General features: G+C 39.7%; 1 protein-coding gene across 1 annotated transcript in view; it reads right to left on the bottom strand.

Moving 5' to 3' along the window:
• LOC121870405 (modifier of protein aggregation 4-like) overlaps nt 1–26774 on the bottom strand; it is a 73020-nt gene that overhangs the window by 13944 nt on the left and 32302 nt on the right. The window contains exon 3 of the mRNA XM_042372242.1: nt 23313–23395. Within this exon, the coding sequence (XP_042228176.1) occupies nt 23313–23395 (83 nt within the window). The remainder of the gene's footprint in view (nt 1–23312; nt 23396–26774) is intronic.

Here is a 26774-nt window from a genome sequence, read left to right on the forward strand (position 1 = left end):
TTTTTTCAGCATATAGTAAAATATATTTTCTCAACACTCACACATCAGTACCTTGGCAGTGCTGTCCACAACACACACATCTCTCAACAATGTAAAAACAAGCAAAAGGATGTAGAGCCTTGTGCATGGTTTATCAGAACACGTCCTGCACCACACTTGTTGCTTATTGTAACACCTACTGAATTCTTATACAACTGTCAACTGATAAATGACCAACATGACTTAGACGTATATTTAGGGTTGTAGGAATGTCCACTATAGTATTGGTAGAGTTTTATATATATATATATATATATATATATATATATATATATATATATATATATATATATATATATATATATATGATAACCACAAGGAAAGAAGAAAACACGAAGTTCCTGCCAGCTGTGTAATCTACATCTTCAGGGGTGAGTAAGCAGACTAGAGAGAGTAATACAAATCAAGGTGTATATATGTTGAGGAGGTGAGACCAGGTCCACAATGGTCAGGTATTAGGTAATGACCCTATTAATCTTTAAATAGCACACAACGGTTGGTGGTCAGGTCAGATGGTCAAGGACCAACATGACTTAGACGTATATTTAGTTGTTGGAATGTCCACTATTATATATATATATATATATATATATATATATATATATATATATATATATATATATATATATATATATATATATATATGCAAGTAAATCACTGTAGGTGCGCGTGATCTAGGTATATGCTGATAACCACAAAGAAAGAAGAAAACACGAAGTTCCCAAGCGCTTTCGTGTAATTCACATCTTCAGGGGTGGGTACAGACTAAGGAGAAGTACAAAACAAGGTGTATATATACAGAGGAGGGTGAGATCAGGTCCACAATGGTCAGGTATTAGGTAATGACCCTACTAATCTTTAAATAGCACCGCAATGGTCGGTAGTCAGGTCAGAGGGTAAGGTGACCCAACCTTCTCACCTGGTTACAAATCTTCTTAATTACAAAATTGTCCAGTTTGTACATGTTTAAGTCTAGACAAGTTTTACCTTTCTGGCCTAAGTAAAACATATTACATTCCTTGCAAGGAACTTCATAAATGCAACCAATGTTAATCAAGAACTCCCCCAACAACAAAATTGGTTGCATTTATAAAGTTCCTTGCAAGGAATGTAATATGTTTTACTTAGGCCAGACAGGTAAAGATCTTGTAACTAGACTTAAACAACATAAATATAGTGTTAGGACAGGCCAGGAATCCAATGCTCTGTTTGTTCATTTGAAGGATAACAAGCATTGCATTGACTGGGATAATGCCTCCTCAATATTACCTTGTAATTCAATTGACAGTAGGAACATCATAGAATCTAGTCTCATTAAACATACCGAAGCATTCAACATGAATTTGAGTAATGGATGTACAAACTGGACAATTTTGTAATTAAGAAGATTTGTAACCAGGTGAGAAGGTTGGGTCACCTTACCCTCTGACCTGACTACCGACCGTTGCGGTGCTATTTAAAGATTAGTAGGGTCATTACCTAATACCTGACCATAGTGGACCTCATCTCACCCTCCTCTGTATATATACACCTTGTTTTGTACTTCTCCTTAGTCTGTACCCACCCCTGAAGATGTGAATTACACGAAAGCGCTTGGGAACTTCGTGTTTCTAACACCTGCTTGTAGTTATCAACATATATATATATATATATATATATATATATATATATATATATATATATATATATATATATATATATATATATATATATATATATATATATATATATATATATATATATATATATATATATATATATATATATATGTATATATATATATATATATATATATATATATATATATATATATATATATATATATATATATATATTCATTATTGAAACATGCAAACATTTCTATAAATTTGGGGGCCCACTGATGAGTTTGGCCTGGGGCCCACAAGCAGGTAAATCCGGCCCTGCTTGTCACATAAAGTTAGGCACCCCAGCTTACCTCATCCAATGATTAAACCTTAAATGCTATATGGGAGGTTTAGATTAAGTAGGTCAGGTGAAATAAGCCGGGTTGCCTAATCTTCATGTGATCTAAATTGGTGTTGCCATGCTGGTGGCAGTAACCCAATAAAGGATACATTATCCTGGGCCGTGAGAAACCTACTTAAGATATGATATCACAACCACTGCTTCATCCTCACCCAATTGCGAAACTAACATAATATTTCATTAGAAGAATTAGACAAACTATTTTTCCTCTATTACAAACAATATACTTCAGCTGGTGGTTGTATTTTATATTACTAATATTTCCATGTCAATAAACGAAATAAATTTTATCAAAGCATCAGAGAAGAAACGATTACTGAGATATGATATCAAACCAAACAAAAAGAGAAAGAGTGTATTGGTGGATTTTTATACAAGTGTTGGTTGCGGGGTAGAGCAGCCTTGAACCACACCCTGGCAGCACAGCCGCCACCCAGACTCACTCCTCCGCCCAGGTAAGTTAAACATTCATTGTGCAAGTAGTAACTGCTGACTGTGTATATTATTTTGCCCAATATGGGCTCACTCTAGTGTACTAACTTAGTCTTTTAATGGATAATTTCAAGGAAATGACTTCATTATTACCCCAGTCTGCCCAGGGGAAATCCTGAGAAGACAAGTCAGTACCATCTGTTAACCTGCCTAAGTAAAATATATTACATTCCTTCAAGGAACTTTATAAATGCACCCACCAGTTAAATTTATATATATATATATATATATATATATATATATATATATATATATATATATATATATATATATATATATATATATATATATATATTCCTGCACAGCTAAAAACCTGGAATGTCAATGTGGCATTTAAAAACTCATGCACTGTTAAACAATATATATATATATATATATTGGTTGATTCGTCACTATCAATCCGAGCGCCTCAATTTAAGCATATAGTTTTTCTTCATGTCATCGTGCGCAAAAACATGGCCGTTTCAATGTTTTTTGTGGACACTATATATTTTCTCGAGAATATAGACTAACAGGGAGGTACTACCACCTGTGAAGATGTTGGAAGCATGATATATTGTGTCTAATGCAGTGATTCCCAACCTGGGCAGTAGCACCCCCCCCCCCCAGTGGACGGTTTTAATAATTAACGGGGTGGCAAAGGAGCACTCATAAAAATTTTTGAAACTAAATTTAAAACAAACAGAAAATAAAACACAACGCTGATGTTTATCACCTTTGCATCTGTTGAGCAACAATCCTGTAATCTACTACAACACTAGACTAACAGTGTGTAATCGTGTTGGAACATGCGTTGAATCGTGGGGTGTGCTGGCGCTGACACAGGCGATTTGTATCTCACAGATGCACAGTGATTGGCTCTGTCTTCTGAGGTTAGACAAGCAGTAATATGTCTTACTAGGCAACACCACACAGAAAAAATGCTGGTTTACTGTCTTCAGTTGTAAGATGCTAAGCGAGAGGTGCACATCTCTTGCACATCACCTGCTTGCTTAATTAATTAGATTGCTTGTTGTTTCAATGATAAATAGTCACTGATCAACATGGACAAGAAGGGAAAGTGCTGGCAATATTCACAGGATTACTTAAAATTTTTAATTGTTCCACCTCCTACAAATGAACATACCTATGTGCCTAATCTGTGAACAAACATTCTTGAATGAAGCCTTTAAGATTGGGTGAACATTTCAAAAAGAAGCATGCAGATAAGGTGGACAAAGACAGATCATACTTTTGAGATTAGAAGGTAAAATATGAAAAGCAAGTTAATGTTAGGACTATTTAAAAAATTTTCTCGCCAAATAGGTAAAGGACTTCTTGTTTCCTATAAGATTTCTTTATTAATTTATAAATGTGGAAAACCGCATACAATTGGCGAGACCTTGATTCTACCCGCTGTGAAAGAAGTTATCAACACTATGTTGGGTCCTGGTGTAAGTAACAACCTCATCAATTCCACTAAGCAACAATTCAGTGTCAAGACGAATTGATGAGATGGCAAGTGTTATTGAAAGTAAGTTGTGTAACGAATTGCAAACCACCGAATTTGCATTGCAGCTGGATGAGTCAACTCTCTGGTAATGAATCCATGCTACTTGCTTATGTGCATTATATAAACATCAGTGAAGTAGTGACTGAAGAGTTATTATTTGTTAAACCGCTGACAACAGACACCAGAGGCTTGTCATTATTTCTAGTGGTTGAGCGTTTTTTGCTTTAAATAAAAAATCCTGACAAATGTTATTGCATGTGCAACAGATGGCACCAGCTATAATGGCCATCAACGTGGTTTCATAGCACATTTAAAGAATACTGCACCCGACGTCTTTACTATTCATTGTGTTGTTCATCAGCAACATTTGGTTGCCAAACATCTTGGTGATAGACGACACAAATCTCTACAAGTTGTCATCAATGCTGTGAATAAAATCAAAGCTCACTCACTGAATGACAGCGTGTTTCGGCACCCTTGCCATACCAATAAAAAAGAGTTTGAACGTGTACTCCTGCATACAGAAGTTAGGTGGCTCTCAAAGGGTAATTGCCTGAGGCATTTCTATGAACTATGACACTGTTCTTAAATTTCTTCGTTCAACTGACCAAAAATTATGTTGTGAAGTAGAGACAGGCAAACTGATGTGGCATATTTCTCAGACATTGTCGACAAATTAAAATGAGATCAACATTAAATTACAAGGAAAGAAAATGTATCTTATAAAAGTAAGTTAACTTTGTTTAAGAATAACCTTGGGCACCATGAACTCTACCAGTTTCCAAGTCTACAGGCAATGATGGAGGCTGAAGATAAACTGTGTGATAATGATCTGGAAACTTACTGCTTTCATCTTGAAGCTCTCAAGGAAGATATGCTGACAAAATTTCAAGACCTCAGTGAACTGAGTGTACCTGACTGGATTATTAATCTGTTTTGGGCAAATGTGCAAGATATTCAGCAAAACTCGCATGAAGAGTTAACGGACCTTCAACATGACTATGAAGCCCAAGCACAATTCAAACAATGTGGTTACGAAGTATTCTGGGTCAAAGAACAAATTCTGTACCCTCATCTCTGGCAGGAGGTAAAACTTTTAGTCTTAGCATTTCCCACATCACACAGTATTTAGTTGAGAAAGATTTTAGTGCTGTGGTACAGTTACAAACAAAGCAAAGAAATAGATTTCAAATTAGTGAGAAGGGTGACTTAAAACTCTGTCTGTAAAACACTAAATCAGATATTAGTACAATCTTACTTTTTCGCCCCTTAGGCCCCGTTGTGGGTCGATGACCCGTGCTCGGGTCGGCTATTCCTCGTAAAAAAAAAAATAAATAAATAAATAAATTAAAAAAAAGCTCAAGGTAGTCACTGAAGCACAGTGTTTACTGTTAAAATAATTTTTTTTCTTCCATGTGCATTAGGAATGTTGCACAGTCATAAATATATTGTTCATGCAGGGTGTTTTCTGTTCAAATACATTGAAACCTCTAAAATTTGAACCTTAAAATTTTGCATACATCTAAAATTCGAATAACATCTGATTAAAAATAAGTGCCAAAATTTTAGGTTTAGAATTTGAAAATATCGCCATAATAATTCAAGCTTTCAAATGCGATCATAATGCTGAGCACAACAAGCGCATTTGGGTTCCAAGACATGCTAGGTCATGCTTTGTATCCAGTACAGTGAAGGTGGATGGAGACGGAGTGTTGTACAGTACAGTATTTGGAGACTGGTAGGATTACATGGGGACCACTGTAGCTATAATGTTCTAAATATATTAGAATATATTGTTGTTAATTTTTTTAGCATGTTTTAATGCAAAAATTTGCTCTGGCGCTTCCATACACCTAAAATTCGTACACTTCATGGGCCCATGCAATTCAAACTTTCGAGGTTGCACTGTACAATGCCTTTAAATGTTCATTATTTTTTTTGATATTGTATAATGGTTAAAAAAATATATTAAAAATTATATAAATAAAAAAATTTAAATATAAAAATACGGATTAATTTGTATTTGATTTTCAACGGGTTTCAGTGACTGTAATTGCTTGCTTTTAAACAGGTACGCTGGTAGACGGTAGGGGAATTATAAAGGGATTTAAAGGAATACATTTTTGATGTACTGTAGAATATATTATAAAAAAAGGGGGCATTTGCCACCACTGTTCCATGAAAGGGGGGTGCTGAAAAGAGAAAGGTTTGGAACCACTGGTCTAATGGTAGACCCTGCTGCCATATGGCATCACAAAAATTTTGACCAAGTCCCAGGTTGTTGATCTGACTTTGGGCCAATTGCAAAAAGCTCTGTGGTGTATACCATGCTGTAGTAGCCCCATGGTTGGTTTGCAAGAAGCGTTCTGGTCTAAAAAAATATATATATCTACGATTCGTTATTGGAATGTGGGATATTTCCGTAGTACTAGAAACCCCAGCCCGATGACCACTACGATGGAACTATTTAAAAAAAAAAAAACTAAAAAATAGAACTGGATGCACATAAATTGTATAAATCTGCAAAGGAATAATGTTTTTGTATAAAATATCCTCCATATAGAACAGCACATGAAGAATTTTAGTGTTCTTTTTAAAAAATTCTATGTTTGTTTAGGAACATCCGCCAGCCTCTACTTGCCTCATCGCCGCTTATATCCTCCAAATTCTCCTAGCCGTCATAAAAGGTAAGCCTTTAAGATAACTAATCCAAATTATTTATGTGCAGAAATGTATGGAAATCAAATTAAGCTAAAAAAAGGTCGTAAGTGGTCTATTTGAAGTGATGAGAACTGCTCCATCTGGGATGGTGAATGACGTCCCTAATCAGAAATAATATCGACCCAATTTACGTAATGAGCGCAATTAATAACCGTCCAGTACTACCAAAATAATTATTTCATTAGTATAAATACTTAGTAGCCTAAATTTCATATTTTAACAAGTCCAAATTTGCCAGGTAATCAGTGCCAGGTAGTTCCCAGGCATGTTTCATTTGTGTATCAGTTTAACCACAATTTGTCACTAATAAAATAAATTCAGTGACATAAATTCATGTTCTTTTTTTTTAATTCCCTGAAGTGACTCAATGTATTGCAAGAAAGAACTACCTTACCACTTTTTGTGCAACATTTGGAGTGGTGGTAATAATTCGCTTTGCCATTGACAGTGGTAGAATCAGTGCAGATATATTGGCTTTGTATGTTCATGATTCCAACAAAAATGAAAGTCTTCAAAAATAAATGAAATTTAAGGTCTTATAATATTTTCGGTCATCCAGGGTATTTTAAGATTTTAAGTTGACCAATGTTTTCCAGTTAGGTAGGTTAGGTTAACATTTTGATGTAGAACATTAAAATTTTAAAGGGCTTATAATTTTTTTCTATGAATTTCTCCAAAAAAAGGATCAAAGTTTTGGAATCACCACAAAAATCTACATTAGAAAAAAAAATCTATTTTTTCAGTGTGTAGCATATCAAACCAAACAAATCTGAGTTTCCATTGGAATTTTTTTTTTTTATTTTGTTTTTAACAGACAAAATTACCCACAATATGTAGGTGTTGGAAACTTATAAATATTAATCCTCATAAATAAAGATGTTTCAGAATTTGCAAATTTAACTAGCACAATATTAATGACTTTATTTTCACTTGCAGGTGGAGATACAGCTCACTATTCACCTTTCACCAATACTGAAGAAATAAATTTTGGTATGATTGACGGGGAATTTTTCTGGTTCCTGGGAAGATTTTGGAATTTGCTACCGAACCTAACCTCGGAATTAGTTCCCAGACTCGGAACAGAAAAATTTGGAGACTTTCCGTAAAATCCCCAAATTACTCATAGACCAGTAAAAATGCAGTTTCTGGAATTTTCAGAAAATATGCATTTAGAGAAATCATAACATATGCCTTAATTATTATTTTTTTTACACTGCATAAATACATGGATATTACGTATTAATATATTTGTGAAATTTGTGGATAATTTTTCCTTTAAAATACTGTCCAGTACACTGTACTCTTGATCATCCATATATTAAAACATACCCTGCTTTTAATAAAGGCTATATTCTGAAAGGCATTATCATTGTATTCTTATCCTTACTTTTATTAGTTTATATTTAACATTGAAAAATGCAGGAATAATTTGCAATTAACATTGGAGACTGTATTGAGGATACTTTTAAACCATTTAATTATCATCTTGTTCCATGTTTAACATTATTAGTCTTTGATTAGTTAGTAGAATTTCATGAATATACCTACTGTATATGGGTTCCATGACATTTGCTCACAAGATGAACCTAATTTAACCTAACCTAACATGTCTTCCTTTCCATAATAGTTGAGTATATGCCTTGTAAACAAATGTCTGCACAGTAACTATATGAAGATTCTCTGGTGAGGATTCATATACAGTATTTACATGGAATATTTTTCCAAATAAAAGACCAATTAAACAGCAGACACTTTTCTCCAACTGCTGGTTTAGTCCATGTCTTAACATATTGTATACATTTTTACTCCTGACATTGGGAAAGTGTTCATGTCTTGCTTTCTTTCATAGGGTATTTATTGCATTACTATAATCAGGTGGAGACAAGTAGGAAACTGGCCTTTATACTTGTATAATATGAAAGTAAAAATTTTTGGTACAAAGCTTATTTCCTGTTTGATAGAAAACTAACAGTTATGGTGGTATTTTTTCAAGATTTTATCCCAATTCATCGGTACAGTGAGTTCATCACTGTCATAGCAAAATTATAATACCAAATACTGTACTTTGTTATATTCTACTGACTTCATCCACAGAACAGGCCATAGTTCTCTTTATTTACACTGACCCAACCTCAAGTTCGTGGCAAACTTATTACTTTATTGTCACAGGCTTTATTTACCTGTATTCACAGTAAGTGATTGTATTTCATTCCCAGAATTGGCTTATAATCCAAGAAAATGGGAAAATGAGGTGCACCTTAGCTTGGGATTCAAGTTTTTCATGCTCATAAATCGTGTAGCAAGAGTAAACGTTTCGTGCCAGTGACAACGTTTTGAAGGTCCAAGCATACCTACCCCCCAGTCTTCCGCCATTTGGTACACCTGACTACACTATGATGACGTAGTAACAACAAACAACGGTCAGGTACCACCATGGCCCATCTTGAAAAATCAAGACATTTTTACTCCATTGTACTACGACCGCCGGGAACACCACGGCTGATCTTGCAAATAGCCTTTTGTCTCATTTACACAATTGCAGGGTTTCAATCGTTTCTCTTACTTTGACAACACAACATTTATTACAGGTACAGGTAGTCCCCGACTTACCACTGCTTGGACTTGCGTCCATCGGTACTTACGACCTGCTCTGACCTTACGACCGTCGGGACATACGACCGCGGCAGTCGTGACCAAAAATATTTTCAAATGACGCGTGCATTTTCTATACCGAAACGTTTCTGTCCCGGGCGAGAGCGTGGAGCGCTTAGTTGGTGTTTGGCTATCGTATCCTACTGATCGCGCTGTGAACTCTCGTTATTATCGTATTTAATTGACTTTATAATGACTGGAAAGCGTAAATGTGAGAGTGCTGGTGGGCAATTATTTTTTAGATGAAAATGAAGATAATAACTCAGCATGAGAATGGAAAAACTGTAGCAACAATCTCACGCGACCTAGGTTTCGCACACTCGACCATATCCACTATTCTGAAGGACAATGAACGTATTCGTGATGTAGTGAAAGGAACAACACCTATAAAGGGAACTATAATATCAAAGAGAAGACAAGGTCCTATTCACGATATGGAAAAATTATTGGTGATATGGATAGAAGACCAGATACAGAAGCGTGTACCCTTAAGCCTTCTAGCCATACAGGCTAAAGCAAGAAGCCTGTTCCAAAGCCTGAAGGAGCAGGCAGGAGATGAATGTGATCAAACCTTTACAGGAAGTCATGGGTGGTTTGATAGATTTAAAAAACGCTACAGTCTACACAATGTTAAGGTGAGTGGAGAGGCAGCTAGTGCCGATGTTGGTGCTGCTGAAGCTTTTAAGGAGGAGTTAGATGAAGTGATTGTGGAAGGGAAATATTTGCGTGAGCAAATATTCAATGTGGATGAGACTGGATTATTGTGGAAGTGCATGCCTGAGCGGATATACAGTTTCAAAGGAGTTAATGAAAATGAAGTTATTTCGGATATTAGTAACAAGATAGTGGAGTTAGGTAAACAGCTGGAGGTAGAAATTGATAATGAAGATGTTGAACAGTTGGTTGAAAGTATAGCAGAAGAGCTCAGTAACGAGGATCTTATTGAACTACATGCACAGAAAATTGCAGAGGAAGAAAAGAGACAAAATGTAGGAGAACCTGCATACCCTCACATTACGCGGTCCCGCATTCCGCGGTTCACCGTTAACGCGGTGCCTTGCCAGAACCTCACGTGCTCACATTACGCGGTACGTGAACCCCATTACGCGGAGTGTGTCCAGCGAGACGCTATTTTTAGATTTCCCCACGCGCCACCCACCCGCCCGCCTGCCTGCCTCTCCCTCCTCCTCCCTCCGCTTGGGCAAGCGGCGCGGTAAGGTTGCGCAGTGTGTGTCTTTGTTGCGTTATCACTGACGTCATATGACGTATCAGACCTGTGATTGGCCATGCATCCCTACCCCCCTCTGCTGCTAGCTGTAATTGGCTTAAAGTATTATGACGTGTCCACCCGGGGGAGGGAGGGAGGGAGGAGAGACGACGCTTGACCTAGCCGCGGCAGTTTCATCCTTCCAGGCCACTCCGTGTAAACGCGCATCCATTGTTCCGTAAAATGGCTTCCGCCGGACCACCACCCCCAGAGAGAAACCTTTCCTTACCTGGACCCAGCGGCACTAAACCAAAGAAGACACGACGTTCCTTAAGCTACGAGGTGAAGTATAGCATCATCCAAGAGTTGGAGAAAGGAACAAGGCAGGTTGATTTGGCGCGCCAGCATGGCGTGAACGAATCTACGATCCGGACTATAAAGAAGGATTCAGCCAAGATAAAGGAGCACATGAAGATCACAAAGTCTACAGGTGCTTCTATGATCAAGTATTTTCACAACCAGGTGCTTCTCAAGACAGAAAAATTACTTGTGAGGTACTTGGTGCGTCAGGCGCGACGGAACATGGCGGTCGACACGCGCTCTGTGAAGGACTACGCACGTGAACTGTACATGGCAGTGGCACGAAAGATGGGAACTTCAGAGCCCAAACCCTTTAATGCTTCCTCTGGGTGGTTACAGAGGTTTAAGATCCGGAACAAGATCACCAATATAAACATTGGTGGTGAAGAAGCGAGTGCTGATCGTGCTGCGGCTCGGGAATTTCCTCCGTTTTTACGCGAGATTATGGAGGAATGACAGTACAGTGACGACCAGGTGTTTAACATGGACGAATCTGGTCTTTTCTGGAAAAAACTACCTTCCAAGTCCTTCGTTGTGAAGAATGCCAGCAGGATTCGGGGCCGGAAAATGCAGAAGGAACGCATCACCGTCCTGTTTACCACCAATGCCTCCGGTACCTGTAAGCTCAAGTTATCGGTGATCCACACAGCCCGCAAGCCGCACGCCTACAAGAGCATGGACATGACCAAGATAAATGTCCACTGGCTGACAGCACGTAAGGCATGGATGTTCTCTACACTGTCCCTCTCCTGGTTTGATGACTGTTTTGTTCCCGATGTAAAGAAATTCTGTGAGCGACAGAATGTCCCATTTAATATTTTGTTGCTGCTGGACAACGCACCAGGACACTCGCCCCTACTGTTAGATCGTCACCCCAACGTAAAAGTGGTCTTCCTTCCTCCCAACACTACGTCTATATTACAGCCCATGGACCAGGAGTTGATTTGCAATGTGAAAGCTGCATTCTCAACAAAAAAATTCCAGCTCCTGAACGACTACACCAACACCAGGGAAGAGTTGCGTAACCTGAGTGACACCACCACCGATAGCAAGAGCGACGAAGATGAGGAACAACAGTTAGAACAGCAAAAAATACTCTTCAAACAATTCTGGAGAGTATTTAACATCAAGAAAGCTGTGGACATCTTGGTGGAGTCATGGGATCAGCTGTCTATTGCTACAATTCGTCACGCATGGAGACATGTGTTGCATGGAATACCAGGTGAGAGGAGGAGTCAATCTGTGACTGGTGAGGTTCAGAATGTTGCAGTAGCAGTGGACCTTGCCAGAGAAGCTGCGCAGACTGTTACAGTTCCAGGCTTCTCCGAGACCACCAACGACGACATCCTGGAGGTGATCAGAAATCCTGAAGTGACTGCCGACGAGATGTTGGAAGAAGAACACGTCAGTGAAGAGGAGGAAGAAGGTGCGGCAGTCTCCGAAGAACACAATTTAAGTCATAGTGATATTAAGGGTGCCATGGAGTGTGCAGAGAAGATGAAGTCCTTCCTTTCCCGCGACAATGACGATGACCGCTATGAAGTCTTCCATAACCGGCTGGTGCAGGCTATGGAGCCGTACATCAAGGTGTATCACGACAACATCAACGCCAGCCATCAGCAAAGCATAACAGATTTCTTCACCCGCAACCCACCACAGCCAGCCCAAGCCAGTGATAGTGACAGTGAAGTTGACTTTGAGGGATTTGTCAGGGAAGCCCTGACAACTGTAAGTGACAGTGATGATGATTCACCTAGTAATGGTGATTCACCTGAGGGCCAGTAATCTGCCCTCTGCCTCGGAACCAGCCTCCATCCCCGTATGCCGACCCATCTCTTCTACTACCGTAAGTGTTCCACCTAATTTTTAGTTTTCTAACCTTACCTTTATTTTTCCTATGTTAACCTTTATCTTTCCTAACCTAACCTCTTCTATATTACTTGTTTTTTCATACCATCATAAAGTTAAGATAAAATTTTTACTGCAACATAGTTATGTGTCGTCAAAAAGTGGAGTTTGGGGATCGGCCTGGACTCCATTTCAATTAATCCCATATGTTATGTTGTTCACTTTACGCGTTCCTCACTTTCCGCGGTACCCTCCGGGTTACATTAACCGCGTAATGTGAGACCCAACTGTGTGCGTGTGTATATATATATATATATATATATATATATATATATATATATATATATATATATATATATATATATATATATATATATATATATATATATATATATATATATATATATATATATATATATATATATATATATATATATATATATATACAGTTTTACCCCGCTTAACGCGCTTTCACTTAACGCGTTTTATCATATACGCGGTGCCTTGCCAAAGCTGAACTTTCACTTAACGCGGGTTTTTCCACAGCTACGCGGTGAGTGTCCGGCTCGGATGCTATTTTTAGATTTTGACCACGCGCCACGCGCCACCCACCCGCCCTCCTGCCTGCCTGCCTCTCCCTCCTCCTCCCTCCGCTTGGGTAAGCGGCGCGGTAAGGTTGCGCAGTGTGTGTCTTTGTTGCGTTATCACTGACGTCATATGACGTCTCGGACTGTGATTGGCCATGCAGCCCTACCCCCCTCTGCTGCTAGCTGTAATTGGCTTAAAGTATTATGACGTGACTACCCCGGGGAGGGAGGGAGGGAGGAGAGACGACGCTTGACCTAGCCGCGGCAGTTTCATCCCTCAAGGCCACGCCGGGTTAACGCGCATCCATTGTTCCGTAAAATGGCTTCCGCCGGACCACCACCCCCAGAGAGAAACCTTTCCTTACCTGGACCCAGCGGCACTAAACCAAAGAAGACACGACGTTCATTAAGCTACGAGCTGAAGTACCAAATTGTTCAAGATTTGGAGAAAGGAAGACGCCTAGTTGATCTCGCGCGCCAGCATGGCGTCAACGAATCTACGATTCGTACAATAAAGAAGGATGCAGCCAAGTTAAAGGAGCACATGAAGATCACAAAGTCTGCAGGTGCTTCATCTATCAGGTATTGCCAGAACAGGGTGCTGGCAAAAGTGGAAACTTTGCTGGTGAGTTATTTGGTGCGTCAGGCGCGACGCAACATGGCGGTGGACACGCGCTCAGTGCAGGAGTACGCACGTGAGCTATACGCAGCAGTGACACGTAAACTGGGAATTGCAGAGCCCAAACCCTTCAATGCTTCCCATGGTTGGCTGCATAGGTTTAAGAGGAGGAACAAGGTCACCAACATCAGCATTGTTGGTGAGGAAGCGAGTGCTGACCGTGCGGCGGCTAGAGATTTTCCTCCGTTTTTACGTGAGATTATGGAGGAAGGACAGTACAGTGACGACCAGGTGTTTAACATGGACGAATCTGGTCTTTTCTGGAAAAAGTTACCTTCCAAGACCTTCGTTGTCCAGTCTGCGAGCAAGGTAAGGGGCCGGAAGATGCAGAAGGAACGCATCACCGTCCTGTTTACCACCAATGCCTCCGGTACCTGTAAACCAAAGTTATCGGTGATTCACAAAGCCCGCAAGCCGCACGCCTACAAGAATATGGACATGAACAAGCTTAATGTCCACTGGCTAACCGCACGTAAGGCGTGGATGTCCTCTTCTCTGTCCCTCTTCTGGTTTGACAACTGTTTTGTTCCTGACGTGCAGAAATTCTGCGAGCAACAGAATGTTCCTTTCAATATTTTGTTGCTCCTTGACAACGCACCTGGACACTCGCCCCTACTTATGGATCGTCACCCCAACGTAAAAGTGGTCTTCCTTCCTCCCAACACTACGTCATTAATCCAGCCCATGGACCAGGAGTTAATCTGCAATGTTAAAGCTGCATACTCGGCAAAGAAATTCAAGCTCCTGAACGACTCTACCAACACCAAGGATGAGTTGCGTAAGCTGGGTGACACCGACAGCGAGAGTAAAAGCGACGAGGACAAGGAACAAGAGGCGGCGACTCAAGAACTTCTCGTCAAACAATTTTGGAAGAAGTTTAACGTCAAACAAGCTGTAGACTTCTTGGTGGAGGCATGGAATCTGCTGTCTATTGCTACGATTCGTCACGCATGGAGACATGTGTTGCATGGCATACCAGGTGAGAGGAGGAGTGAACCTGTGACTGGTCAGGTTCAGACTGTTGCAGTAGCAGTGGACCTTGCCAGAGAAGCTGCGCTCAGTATTACAGCTGAAGGCTTCTCCGAGACCACCAACGAAGACATCATGGAGGTGATCAGAGATCCTGAAGTGACTGCCGACGAGATGTTGGAAGAAGAACCCGCCAGTGAAGAGGAGGAAGAAGGTGCGTCATTCTCCGAAGAACCTAGTTTAAGTCATAGTGATATTAAGTGTGTCATAGAGTTAACAGAAAAAATTAAGTCCATCGTTTCCCGCGACACTGACGATGAACGCCATGACGTCTTCCATACCCGACTGGTGCAGGCTATGGAGCCGTACATCACGGTGTATCATGACAACATCAAAGCCAGCCGTCAGCAAAGCATAACCGAGTTCTTCGCCCGCAACCCACCACAGCCAGCCCAAGCCAGTGATAGTGAAGTTGATTTTGAGGGATTTGTCAGGGAACCCATAACAACTGTAAGTGACAGTGATATTGATTCACCTAGTAATGGTGATTCACCTAGTAATGGTGATTCACCTGAGGGGCAATAATCTGCCCTCTGCCTCGGAACCAGCCTCCATCCCCGTATGCCGACCCATCTCTTCTACTACCGTGAGTGTTCCTCAAAAATTTTCGTTTTTTAACCTATTCTTTATTTTTCCTATGTTAACCTTTATCTTTCGTAACCTAACCTCTTCTATATTACTTGTTTTTCATGCCACAACATAGTTATTTGTCGTAAAAAAGTGGAGTTTGGGGGTCGGGCTGGGTTCTATTGGAATTAATCCCATATGTTCTGTTATTCACTTAACGCGGTTTTCACTTAACGCGGGACCCTCTGGGTTCAATTGACCGCGTTAAGTGGGGTACAACTGTATATATATATATATATATATATATTTATATATATATATATATTTATATATATATATATTTATATATTTATATATATATATTTATATATATATATATATATTTATATATATATATATTTATATATATATATATACATATATATATATATATAGTCAACCCTCACTTTACGCGGTCCCACATTCCGCGTTTCCACGTTTACGCGGTGCCCTGCCAGAACCCAGGATGCTCACATTCTGCGGTGGGTGTACCCCTTTACACGGTGAAGTATAATTTTTTTATTTAGCTCATAAAATTCATACAAATTATCCGGCCAGAATATAATTTACATTGCTGGAATTCTTACAATTTGATGATCATTTTGAATATAAATATCATGGATTTTGCATTAGACATATAAATTTTAGATATAATGTTTACTCTTGAGTAAATATGTTATCTTTTGTGCAAAATATATGATATTTATATTCAAAATATTCCTGGTCTTACAAGGAATCCAGCAATGTCAATTATATTATCCTAACTTTAGTCTGATTTATTATTTATTACTAAAAAGGTAAACAGTCTGGTATTCCCACACATTTATCTAGTAGGGACGTTGGTGGGGGGTGGTGGGGAGGGAGGCAGGGACCAGCGACCGACCATCTGTTACTGTGTGAAGAATATATTTTTTTTTTTATTAACTAAAGATTTTTATTTTAGCTCATAAAATTCATACAAATTACCCGGCCAGAATATAATTTACATTGCTGGAATTCTTACAATTTGATGATCATTTTGAATATAAACATCATATATTTTGCATTAGACATAAAATTTTTAGATAAAATGTTTAATCTGAGTAAGTATGTTATCTTTTGTGCAAAATATATGACGTTTATATTCAAAATATTCCTGGTCTTACAAGGAATCCAGCAATGTCAATTATATTATCCTAACTTTAATCTGAGGTATTATTTAATACTAAATGTTAAAAACTCTTGAAGGGAGGATTGGTGGGGGGTGGGGGGGAGGGTTGGGACTGACCCGCGGTTGAAAGAGGGGGGGAAGGCAAGGTGGGGTACTTTGATTGACAGATAGTGTTGAAGAATATTTTTTTTTTTTTATTAACTGAAGATATTTGTTTTAGCTCATAAAATTCATACAAATTATCCGGCCAGAATATAATTTACATTGCTGGAATTCTTACAATTTGGTGATCATTTTGAATATAAACATCATAGATTTTGCATTAGACATACAAATTTTAGATGTAAAGTTTATTCTGAGTAAATATGTTATCTTTTGTGAAAAATATATGACATTTGTATTCAAAATATTCCTGGTCTTACAAGGAATCCAGCAATGTCAATTATATTATCCTAACTTTAGTTTGAGGAATTATTTATTACTATACCTGGTTTTCCCCCCAAAATTTCTCAGAGGGAAGAGCCAGCAAGTGTAGTGAGAGAAGAGGGGGAGGGAGTCGCGTCCATTATTTGAATGGACATTAACTTGGCGACTGTATTTCTCTATTTCTCTTAAGTATTAATTGTGTGCATGTACCATCATAAAATTAAGATGTTATTTTTACTAGAACATAGGTATTGTGTCGGAAAAAGTGGAGTTTGGGGATGGGCCAGTTTCTATTGGAATTAATCCCATATGTTCTGTTGTTCACTTAACGTGGTTTTCACTTAACACATGCCATATGGCAGCAGGGTCTACCATTAGACAACACATAATGCTTCCAATATCTCCCCAGGAGGTAAAACTTCCCTGTTTGATACCTGCCTACTACCTGTTCAAATTTCATACAAAGATACTCATTTACATGCTGGTTAAGGATCTGGGTTCAAAATGTTAAAATACGGGTAATCAATGTTAATTAATGACCCTTTTAATACAGTAGGGTCTTAAAGTATGCAAGGATTACATTTCGGGAAACCCACATAAGCGCGAATTTCATATTTGGGTTCCCCCTGTATGTACCTATATACATAAATCCCATTTTCTATAAAGTAACCCTACCCAAGATAAACAAGTACATGAATTCCCACAAACAATGTACCCTGTACCAAAATTATGAAAATTTTCCTATATACCTGTATAGTGATTATTTTTTTTTCGAGAGGGAAATCGGGCAGGAAATATTTAAATTTATCGCCATGGCAAACAGAGGCTCCACGTGGCCGCTTACCCATGCCTTCATGCTCACCCGCTCAGTCTTGAGTCGGCTCTCACCGCATGTAGACGTTTCATTTTCGCTCTCCAATCAAGGTCACCACGTGTTCTACTACTGTGTACTGTACCAAGATGCCTAAGCATACTATTAGTACCTGTACCATTCCTAGTTAAGTGAGAAAAAGAAGAGGACATCTTCAACATTGGTGATAAGGTGAGTATTCTGGACGAGCTTGAACATGGAGCAAGCGCCTGTTGTGACACACTGCTATGCAGTTAACCAAAGTACCATTCATGGCATCAGACAGAAGGCAGACAAAATTCATGCAGCACCTGCTGCACCAGCAGCTTCCAACACTTACAACCACCACTTTACCAAGAAATGGAAGATGCACTCAAAGTATGGATTGAAAACATGCAATGCTGTAAAGTTGCTTTGCCAGGTCCAATAATAAAAAATGAGGCAATAAAAATACAGACACGTCTACTTCAGCGAGAAGGACAGCCAGCAAGTGAAAGTAAATTCACAGCTAGCCAAGGCTGGCTTCACAGCTTCAAGTGAGTTGAATTAACCCTTTAGGTGCGTAATTAAATTTCGCGCCGGTTCCTGAAAAGTGTCAATTATCCTGCCAAAAATGAATTTCATATAATCACATTTTCTATATGTTTTTCCTAGAGAACTTTTAGTATATTTTCCAAATCTGGAACAAAAATTCACATATGTGTGCAAATTTTAGAGAAAAAATGACATTTATACCCAAAAATGCAGGAAATTGGTATAAATCAATGTCTGGTATATGGCAAATAAATTATATCAATTTGGTTACTAAACAGCAAATTTAGATATGTATTACATATTCAGATAATATCAAACAAAATAGTACAAAAATAAGCTATATTGCATTCAAGAAATACTCCTATACCTCAATACATAATATGTCCGCATGTCGTCTCATTTGGGGAAGTTTTTTCAAGGCCGTGGGATATCCCCGCTTGTCGCATTTAATTAATATAATATTTTGGGCGGGTTTACCCGCATGTCGCATCCAAAGGGTTAAGGTGCGTGTCTGTCAGGGGAAGCTGCATCGGTCGACACAGTTGCAGTGGAAAAAGTTAAGATGGATTGGGAAAAAGTGGTTGAGGAAGGTGACTATACTCCAGACCAACTCTGGAATTGTGATGAGACCAGACTAAACTGGAAAAAGAAGCCAAAGAAGGCGTATTTAATGAAAGCAGAAGTCAAAGCTCCAGGATTTAAGATCAGTAAGGACAGAATAACAGTGCTTCTCTGTGCTAATGCCTCAGGAACTCGGCACATGAAACCTCTCACCAATCACTCTGCTGCCAGACATAGTGCTTTTAAAAATGTGCTCCTACCTCAGCTCCCAGTCATATGGAAACCTAACAAGAAAGCCTGGATGACCGGAGATGTGTTTGAAGACTGGTTTATTAATCATGTCATCCCGTACATCGAGAAAATCAGTGACAAGGCACTCAGCCCATCTCAACAACATCAACAAAAACATTCAGTTGTTCTTCTTGCCCCCGAATGTCACCTCTCTTATTCAGCCTATGGATCAGGGAGCCATTGCCTTATTCAAATGAATGTATTTGAAGACAACAATGAAGCAATGGCAGATGCAATGAGTTCTGACCAAGAACCGACTGTCCGGCAATTCTGAAAAAATTTCACAATCAAGGATACCTGCCATCTTTAACGTTGCTCTGAGCTGGAAATCCCTCTCTGAACAAGCCCTGAATGGTGCTTGGAATTCTCTGTGGCCTGATGATGTCTAAACTTTCAAAGGATTTACCAAGGATGAAGATCTCAGAGATATAAGGGAAGATACTGGGTTCCAAGCAGTCACAGAAGAAGATGTGGACTAACTTCTAGAGAGCATGGACGACCCAACAAAGACTGAAGAAGCCCTAGAGTTAGCTTTGATGAATAAGAAATGTGAGGAAGAGGAGGAAGCCGAAGATGAGTTCCACACGTAAAGAAAGAGTGGAACATCACGGAACTTATGGAATTCATGTGCTTAATATCTTCTGTCATCAAGTGTGTTTGGAACAATGATCCTGATGTGGAGAGGGCTATAGACAACTTGTACAGGTTCTCTTCTACCTACAGTCATCTGCTGAACAGGAAGATAGCTAACCAGAAGCAGCGGTCTATCATTTCCTACTTCCGGCCTCTTTCTCGCTTATAGGCAAGTTTAGGTTTGTGTTTTTTATTGAAAACGTAAAGAAAAAATGAGTTGTATAAGTCTGTCCAGTGGTGGTGAGTGGTCAAGAGACTCGGTGCACATGCACTCCACCCTCTTAGCTGTCTGCGTCGAGTCTCGGCTGAGTGCATTATGCCAGATAAAAATTCTATTTTAATGATTCCTGTGCATGTTATTTTTTTACAGGTGAAGTGGAGGCTGGACCATCTGGGGAGAAAGCAGAACCATCAGGGTGCAGGCAGGACCATCAGGGGTGCAGGCAGGCGCTATGCATACCCACTCAAGCAATGAGGAGGCAGACGATGATGTTGGCGAGTTATCACATTTACACTCACTTAGGCATGTTTATTTCATATTTTCATGTGGTGTGGCGTGGAGGAGGTTGGCTGTGAGTCGAGCAGCTAGTGATGAGTCAGCAGATTCCGACTTTTAAGGGTAGTGTAAATTGGTCGCTAGTGACGTGAAAAGTGAAGTGAAGAGAATGGAAAACTTAATGGAAAAGATTTAATATGTACTCTAACTAATGTTTATCTTTTTCATTTATTTAGGAGTGGGGGGCAGTGTGGTGTCTGGTGTTCCCAGGATGCCGAGTCTGTGTTCCCAACATGACGCGTGGGATGGTGCGCCAGCTCCCGAGTCTGGTGTTCCTTCATATTGATACTGATATTGAAAGAGCCTGTTTTCCCAAGTCTAGTGTTCATTAGTGCTTTAGTTAGTAAGAAAATAAACTCGTTAAGTCAAGTTTAGTCACTTTTATTGGCCTCCGAAACCTAACCCTATTTTCCCCATTGATTACATGTAATTATATATCGCGATTTAGTACATAGCGAACTTCGTCGGACCCTCTCTCGCGATATAGCCCAACCCTACTGTATTTCATTAAACATTAATATTAATAGTGATATCTCCATTAGCCGGAAAAATTGGTACAGAGCACTTCAGGGAATGAGAGATTTCCGGGTAATGAGACGACTCTCAAAGCTGGAAAAAATCCCTCGTCCCCAGAATTTTCTGGGTAACAGAAAATTTTTCTCAAAAGTTCCAGAAATTGCCCATTACATCATCTCTCGAACCCGGAAAAATATCCCCCATCCCCGGAATTTTCCAAGTATCGGAAAAATGTTCTCGGAAGTTCTGGAAAATGCACCTGATTTTCATCTCTCAAACCCGGAAAAAACTCCCCCATCGCTGGAATTTTCTGGGTATCGGAAAAATTTTCAGATTTTTCTGGAAAATGTACCCCTTGGAAAATTGTTTCTAAAGCCGGAATTTTTCAGAGGGCTTTAGTGAGATTTTCTAAGAAAATTTCAATTCCGGCTATTGGAGAGTTCCGGGTTTGAGGGGTTCCGTCTAACGGAGATATTACATATAATTACAGGTAAACAATGACCACACACACACACTGAGATACGAATGGGCGAGGTTAAAAAAGTGTATTTTCATATCACGAATAAAAGAACATATGGGAAAATCCTCCAATATCACACCCCCAAAACATGAAATCGGTTAACAAACAAGAACAAAGCCTTCCTAGCTAATGATAAATAATACACAACTACTCTGATTAATTCAAATGTTTAAAAAATATATATAAAACATACAAGTGCATGGCTGCATTGCCTCCCTGTATTTTTCTTACATTAATAAGGTACAAATATAAATTGAATGATTGTAATATTCCTTTACTTTATTTGAATTCAAAGAATATGACAAACCACTGTCTTTATGAAAATTTATTTAAAATATGTATTACAAAATTACTGTAAGAGATTAGATTTTGAAGTTATAGAATGAAACATATTTGTTTCATTAAAAGATAATTGTTTCAGTGTCATGAAACAGTGGTAGAAATTGGTCTGGGTTGTACAGTTGTGAAATACATCCCTATTTTTAACATTTAAATAGTTGTTTTTATGGGATTTACCTCATGAAAACTTTGAGGTTTGGAATTTCTGAAAATTGACAAATTATAACAAATTACAAATTACCCGTATGGAAGTTTTTGTACACTGTAATAATGAAACTGAGCTTTCTTGACAATCTATTTCAACTTGAACCCTCCTAACAAGTTTAGATATCCATTTAAACACCTGAAGCCAGACTCTGCAAATGATAATGTGAAATGAAGTTAAATGCTGTGATGACAGCACAGAATGGTTATTGGACCTGGCCACCAGCCCACATGGTAACTTCTGACCCTTTAACCCAACACACATTTGCATCATAAATACACTGTCCCAAAAATGAAATACAAATGCCTAGAACTGCAAAGTAGCTAGACCATCCTAATGTGTCCTAAAAATATATGGGAAAAACCTAGCTACCAAAAACAATCAGGCAGCTGGAACATATCTGGTCAGGACAAGAGGAGACTGGGAAATGAACATTATTTGTAACCATTTTCCAAGTTCAAACCTATGCAGATTGTGGAGCACAAATGCATTAGTGGAGCAAGTAAGGACTCTTAGCTCTCTACTAATGGCCCAATAGGGCTAACATCTCTTTAAAGGTTACAAGGGAACCTCAGGATATCAACACGTAAGCCTGATGATTCAGTGACTCGCCTCATCCCCCCCCCCCACAAAAAAAAAAGTTATCACTGGTATACCAGAGGAAACTTTAGAAATGATCCCCTCGCACTGCATCACCCATTAAAACTTCCTTCCTTAATCTCTAATGCATATAAATTTGTGATTCAAGAAACTTCTAGTTAGTTTCCAATGAAATCATTTGCACTCTCAATAAGTTTTGACCTTTAATCTAGCTTCTGGACAAGTGGTCTTGGTATCAATAAATCTGTGTTCCTTATTAAATTCAGATTCTACTGTGCTGGATACTGTGCAGTACTACAAGGATAATGTCCCAATATGTTAACCATATTAACAATAATGATAAACATTTACCTTTTATAATACAGTATACTGTACAATACTGTAGTGTACACATAAAAAACAAACTTCTCACCTTTGCACCTGCAGCCTGCCCTTTCTTCCCTTCATTTTGTTTCTTTGCATTCTTGGCTCGAGCTAGTTCACGCTGGTTACCTCCTGCAAATATCATATACTTCTTTAATATTCCTGAACAAGGTCATCTTTGACAGTTTAAGCTACAGATAGAAGTTCTAATCCTTTTGTAGGATTTATCTTATATGTTTAAAGGAGAAATTTTTATGCACAAATACCAATATGAAAAATTACCCGAGCAAACTATTTTGGGCAAACTAGATTTTGAACAACAATCTGTTCCTAGCATATTGGGCTGTGGCACAACTAAACAACAGAACTCTCTACATTCTCTTAAGGCACGTTTTCAAAACAGTTGTAACAATGGCCAAAGTCCAAGATGCTATTACTGTATTCTTATTAAGCCAGAAAAGTTGGAAAAGTAGTTCTCTCTTATCACAAGAGTTCCATTCCTGAAACCCCATGTGATGTGTAAAACTAATACTGTAACAAAGCGTGTTCGGCATCCGGGCCTTCGATGTAGAGCGGCAGAAATTGGACAGTGATTACATAAGTTCGTCAAGATCGTCTTAGTGAGGTGAAAGTGTAAATCGATGTCGGACTTTTCATGCTAGACACGATTGTATTTTTGAAAACTCAATTTCCACCGAGTTGGAGGTGCAGCCAGGGTCACAGGCCTATAACCACACAATCACTGCCACATGACAAAGCTTTTATTTTATTTTATTTTTTAGGGTGTTGTGGTCACGGCTGTGATAAAGGCCAACCAGGGAGTGTAGTACTGTGCCTTCAGTTAAATCAGTTCATAGTTGTCATCAGTGAATGCAGAAGAGACTATAATAACTTAAAGTGAATACATATTGGCAATCGAGCTGGTAAGGACAACTGCCAGCCTATTCGTGTCATAGGTGCCACAGAGACTTTAAATTTTATTTTGTTTGTGTGCTTGCTCAAGGACTGAATCTGTGTTTATAATACACCACTCACAGGGAGATACAGTGTACACAGTGATAGTTCATAGTGTCATCAGTGACCGCTGAAGTTGTAAATAACTTAAAGTGAGCGCTCACTAGCAAGCAAGCTGGAAAGGCACCGTGCCAGCTGAAACCAAGTCGTGTCATAGGTGCCACAGAGACTTTAAATTTTATGTTGATTGTGTGCTTTCTCAAGGACTGAAACTGTGCCTACAATACACCATTCACAGGGAGATACAGTGTACGCAGTCGCAGACGACAACTCCATAGGCAACAGAGAGTAGCTAAGTACTTTTTCTCTCTTTATTTTCTTTGAAATAGGTGTAGATTTATACACAGTCTGCACCCCCCCCCCCACAACAACAACAACCATGAGTTTGATATGTGATTACTGCAGGGAGACGTCGGATATGGAGGATGCAGGCCTAACTAATGCAGCGTTTAGGAGGTTACTAACTGCCGTAAAGCTTGATGGCTGTTGCTGGTATTGCCCTGGCTGCATAGTCAAGGTGAATGAAGCGATTGCAATCCATAAGGGAACGAGTTCTCTAGGGACGAAAATAGATGAAGCAGGAGCCCTGCTGGTTGACAAACTGGAGCAAGTTGAGAAAGAGATCCTTGCTAAGACTGAGGAAGTAGCTAATAGAATGGAGGTGGTTGCTAAGAGGAGTTATGCGGACGTATTAGGAGGGCCACGGGGGGGGGCGGAGAGTAATGCAGAATCAGTACAGGTTCTACAGCAGATTGGGACTCTGAAAAAGTGTGTCGAAGAAATGAAAATTAACGCACCTACTGTTAGGGGAGAGGAGGAACACCAGGAACGGCTCCAGCGCAGGAACAATGTAATAGTTTTTGGAGTCCCAGAGAGCCAGGCAGAGGGAACTGTGAGTAAGGAAACACACAAGGTGCTGTTTCAAAATATTTGCACAGAGGTTCTGAAGATTCCAGCAACCCCTCAGGATGTGAGGAGACTGGGACAAAAGCAGGGGGCTAAGCCTCGCCCCCTCAGGATCACACTAGGGAGTGAGGAGGAGAAATGGCAAGTTATCCGGCAGGCAAAAAACTTAGCAAGGAGCGAGGCATTTCGGGATGTATTTATTCACCCAGACCGCACGGTAATGCAGAGGGAACAGCACAAGAAGCTCCTGCTGGACTTGAAGCAGAAGAGGGAGGAGTCGAGGAGGAACGGGGACAGGTGCACATAGGTTATACTCAGGAGGAGGGTAGTGGAAACAAGTGTGCCGACACAGGGCCAGGGGGCAGCAGTGCACCCTCCACCCACTCAACCCCCCACCCGGGAGGCGGCACCAGCTCAGCCTACCGGACAGGAGGGAACGAGCGCCGTGTAAACAATGACATTTTTAACCACACCCTGCAAAATACAGTGTACTTAGCAAATGCTGCAGCTTCTGAGAATGTGGGTGGAGCGGGTTTATTACTAAGAGCAGAGACGTTACCGAGAACAAATTCTGGCTTGAATGTCATGTACACTAATACCGACACGTTCCTTGATAAGAGGGAGGAGTTTGAAACACTACTAAGAGTACACCAACCAGATATTGTAGGAGTTGTAGAACTGTTGTACAAGAACAGGAGAATCGACCCAGAGGAATGTGAGTTCAGTATTGCTGGATATGACTCATTTACGAACCTAACTCAAGAATCCTGCAGGAGGGGTGTGGTTATCTACGCTAGGCAAGACCTTAGAGCCAGCCAGGCGAGGGTACAGGGAGAGGATGTTTTTGAAGAGTCCAAGTGGTGTAAAATTAAATTAAAGGGAGGGGACTTACTTATCGTCGGGTGTATCTACAGATCCCCGAACTGTGGCCCACTAAATCAAAGGAACTTAAGAACCTTAATAAACAATGCGGCGATGCTCAACCCCAGCCACCTCCTTATCATGGGGGACTTTAACTATGGCGACATCGACTGGAGAAACGAGTCAACCCCGAATGACTTGAATAATCCTGCTACTCTTTTTGTAGAAACTCTGAGAGATAATTTTCTGTTCCAACATGTGAGAGACCCGACACATTACAGAGGGGAGCAAACACCCAAGCCACTTGACCTCATCATAACAAACGAGGAGGGTATGGTGGCCAAACTGGAACACCTTGCCCCAGTTGGCACCAGTCACCATACAGTGTTGTCATTCAGATTTAACTGTTACCTAGTTCAAGATAAGGCCAGGCCAAGGTGCAAATATTACAAGGGAAATTACAATGGGATGAGGGAAGAGATGAGGGGTATCAACTGGCCTGACTTATTAAGGTACAAGAACGCAGACACTACGCTGAATATCATAACTAGTAAAATGACCCATTTGATCGATAAATATATACCCAAGACCAAACCCAGTGCTTCTAGGAATACGAGGGGATCCCTACACATGAACCATGCGGCGGTCGACAAAATTAAGAAGAAAACCCAGAAATTCAAGACGTGGGTTGGGTCAAACGATGAGCAAGACAGGAGGATGTATGCAAGAG

Source organism: Homarus americanus, unplaced genomic scaffold (genome assembly GCF_018991925.1).
Source record: "Homarus americanus isolate GMGI-L3 unplaced genomic scaffold, GMGI_Hamer_2.0 scaffold40856, whole genome shotgun sequence".
Classification (NCBI taxonomy): domain Eukaryota; kingdom Metazoa; phylum Arthropoda; class Malacostraca; order Decapoda; family Nephropidae; genus Homarus; species Homarus americanus.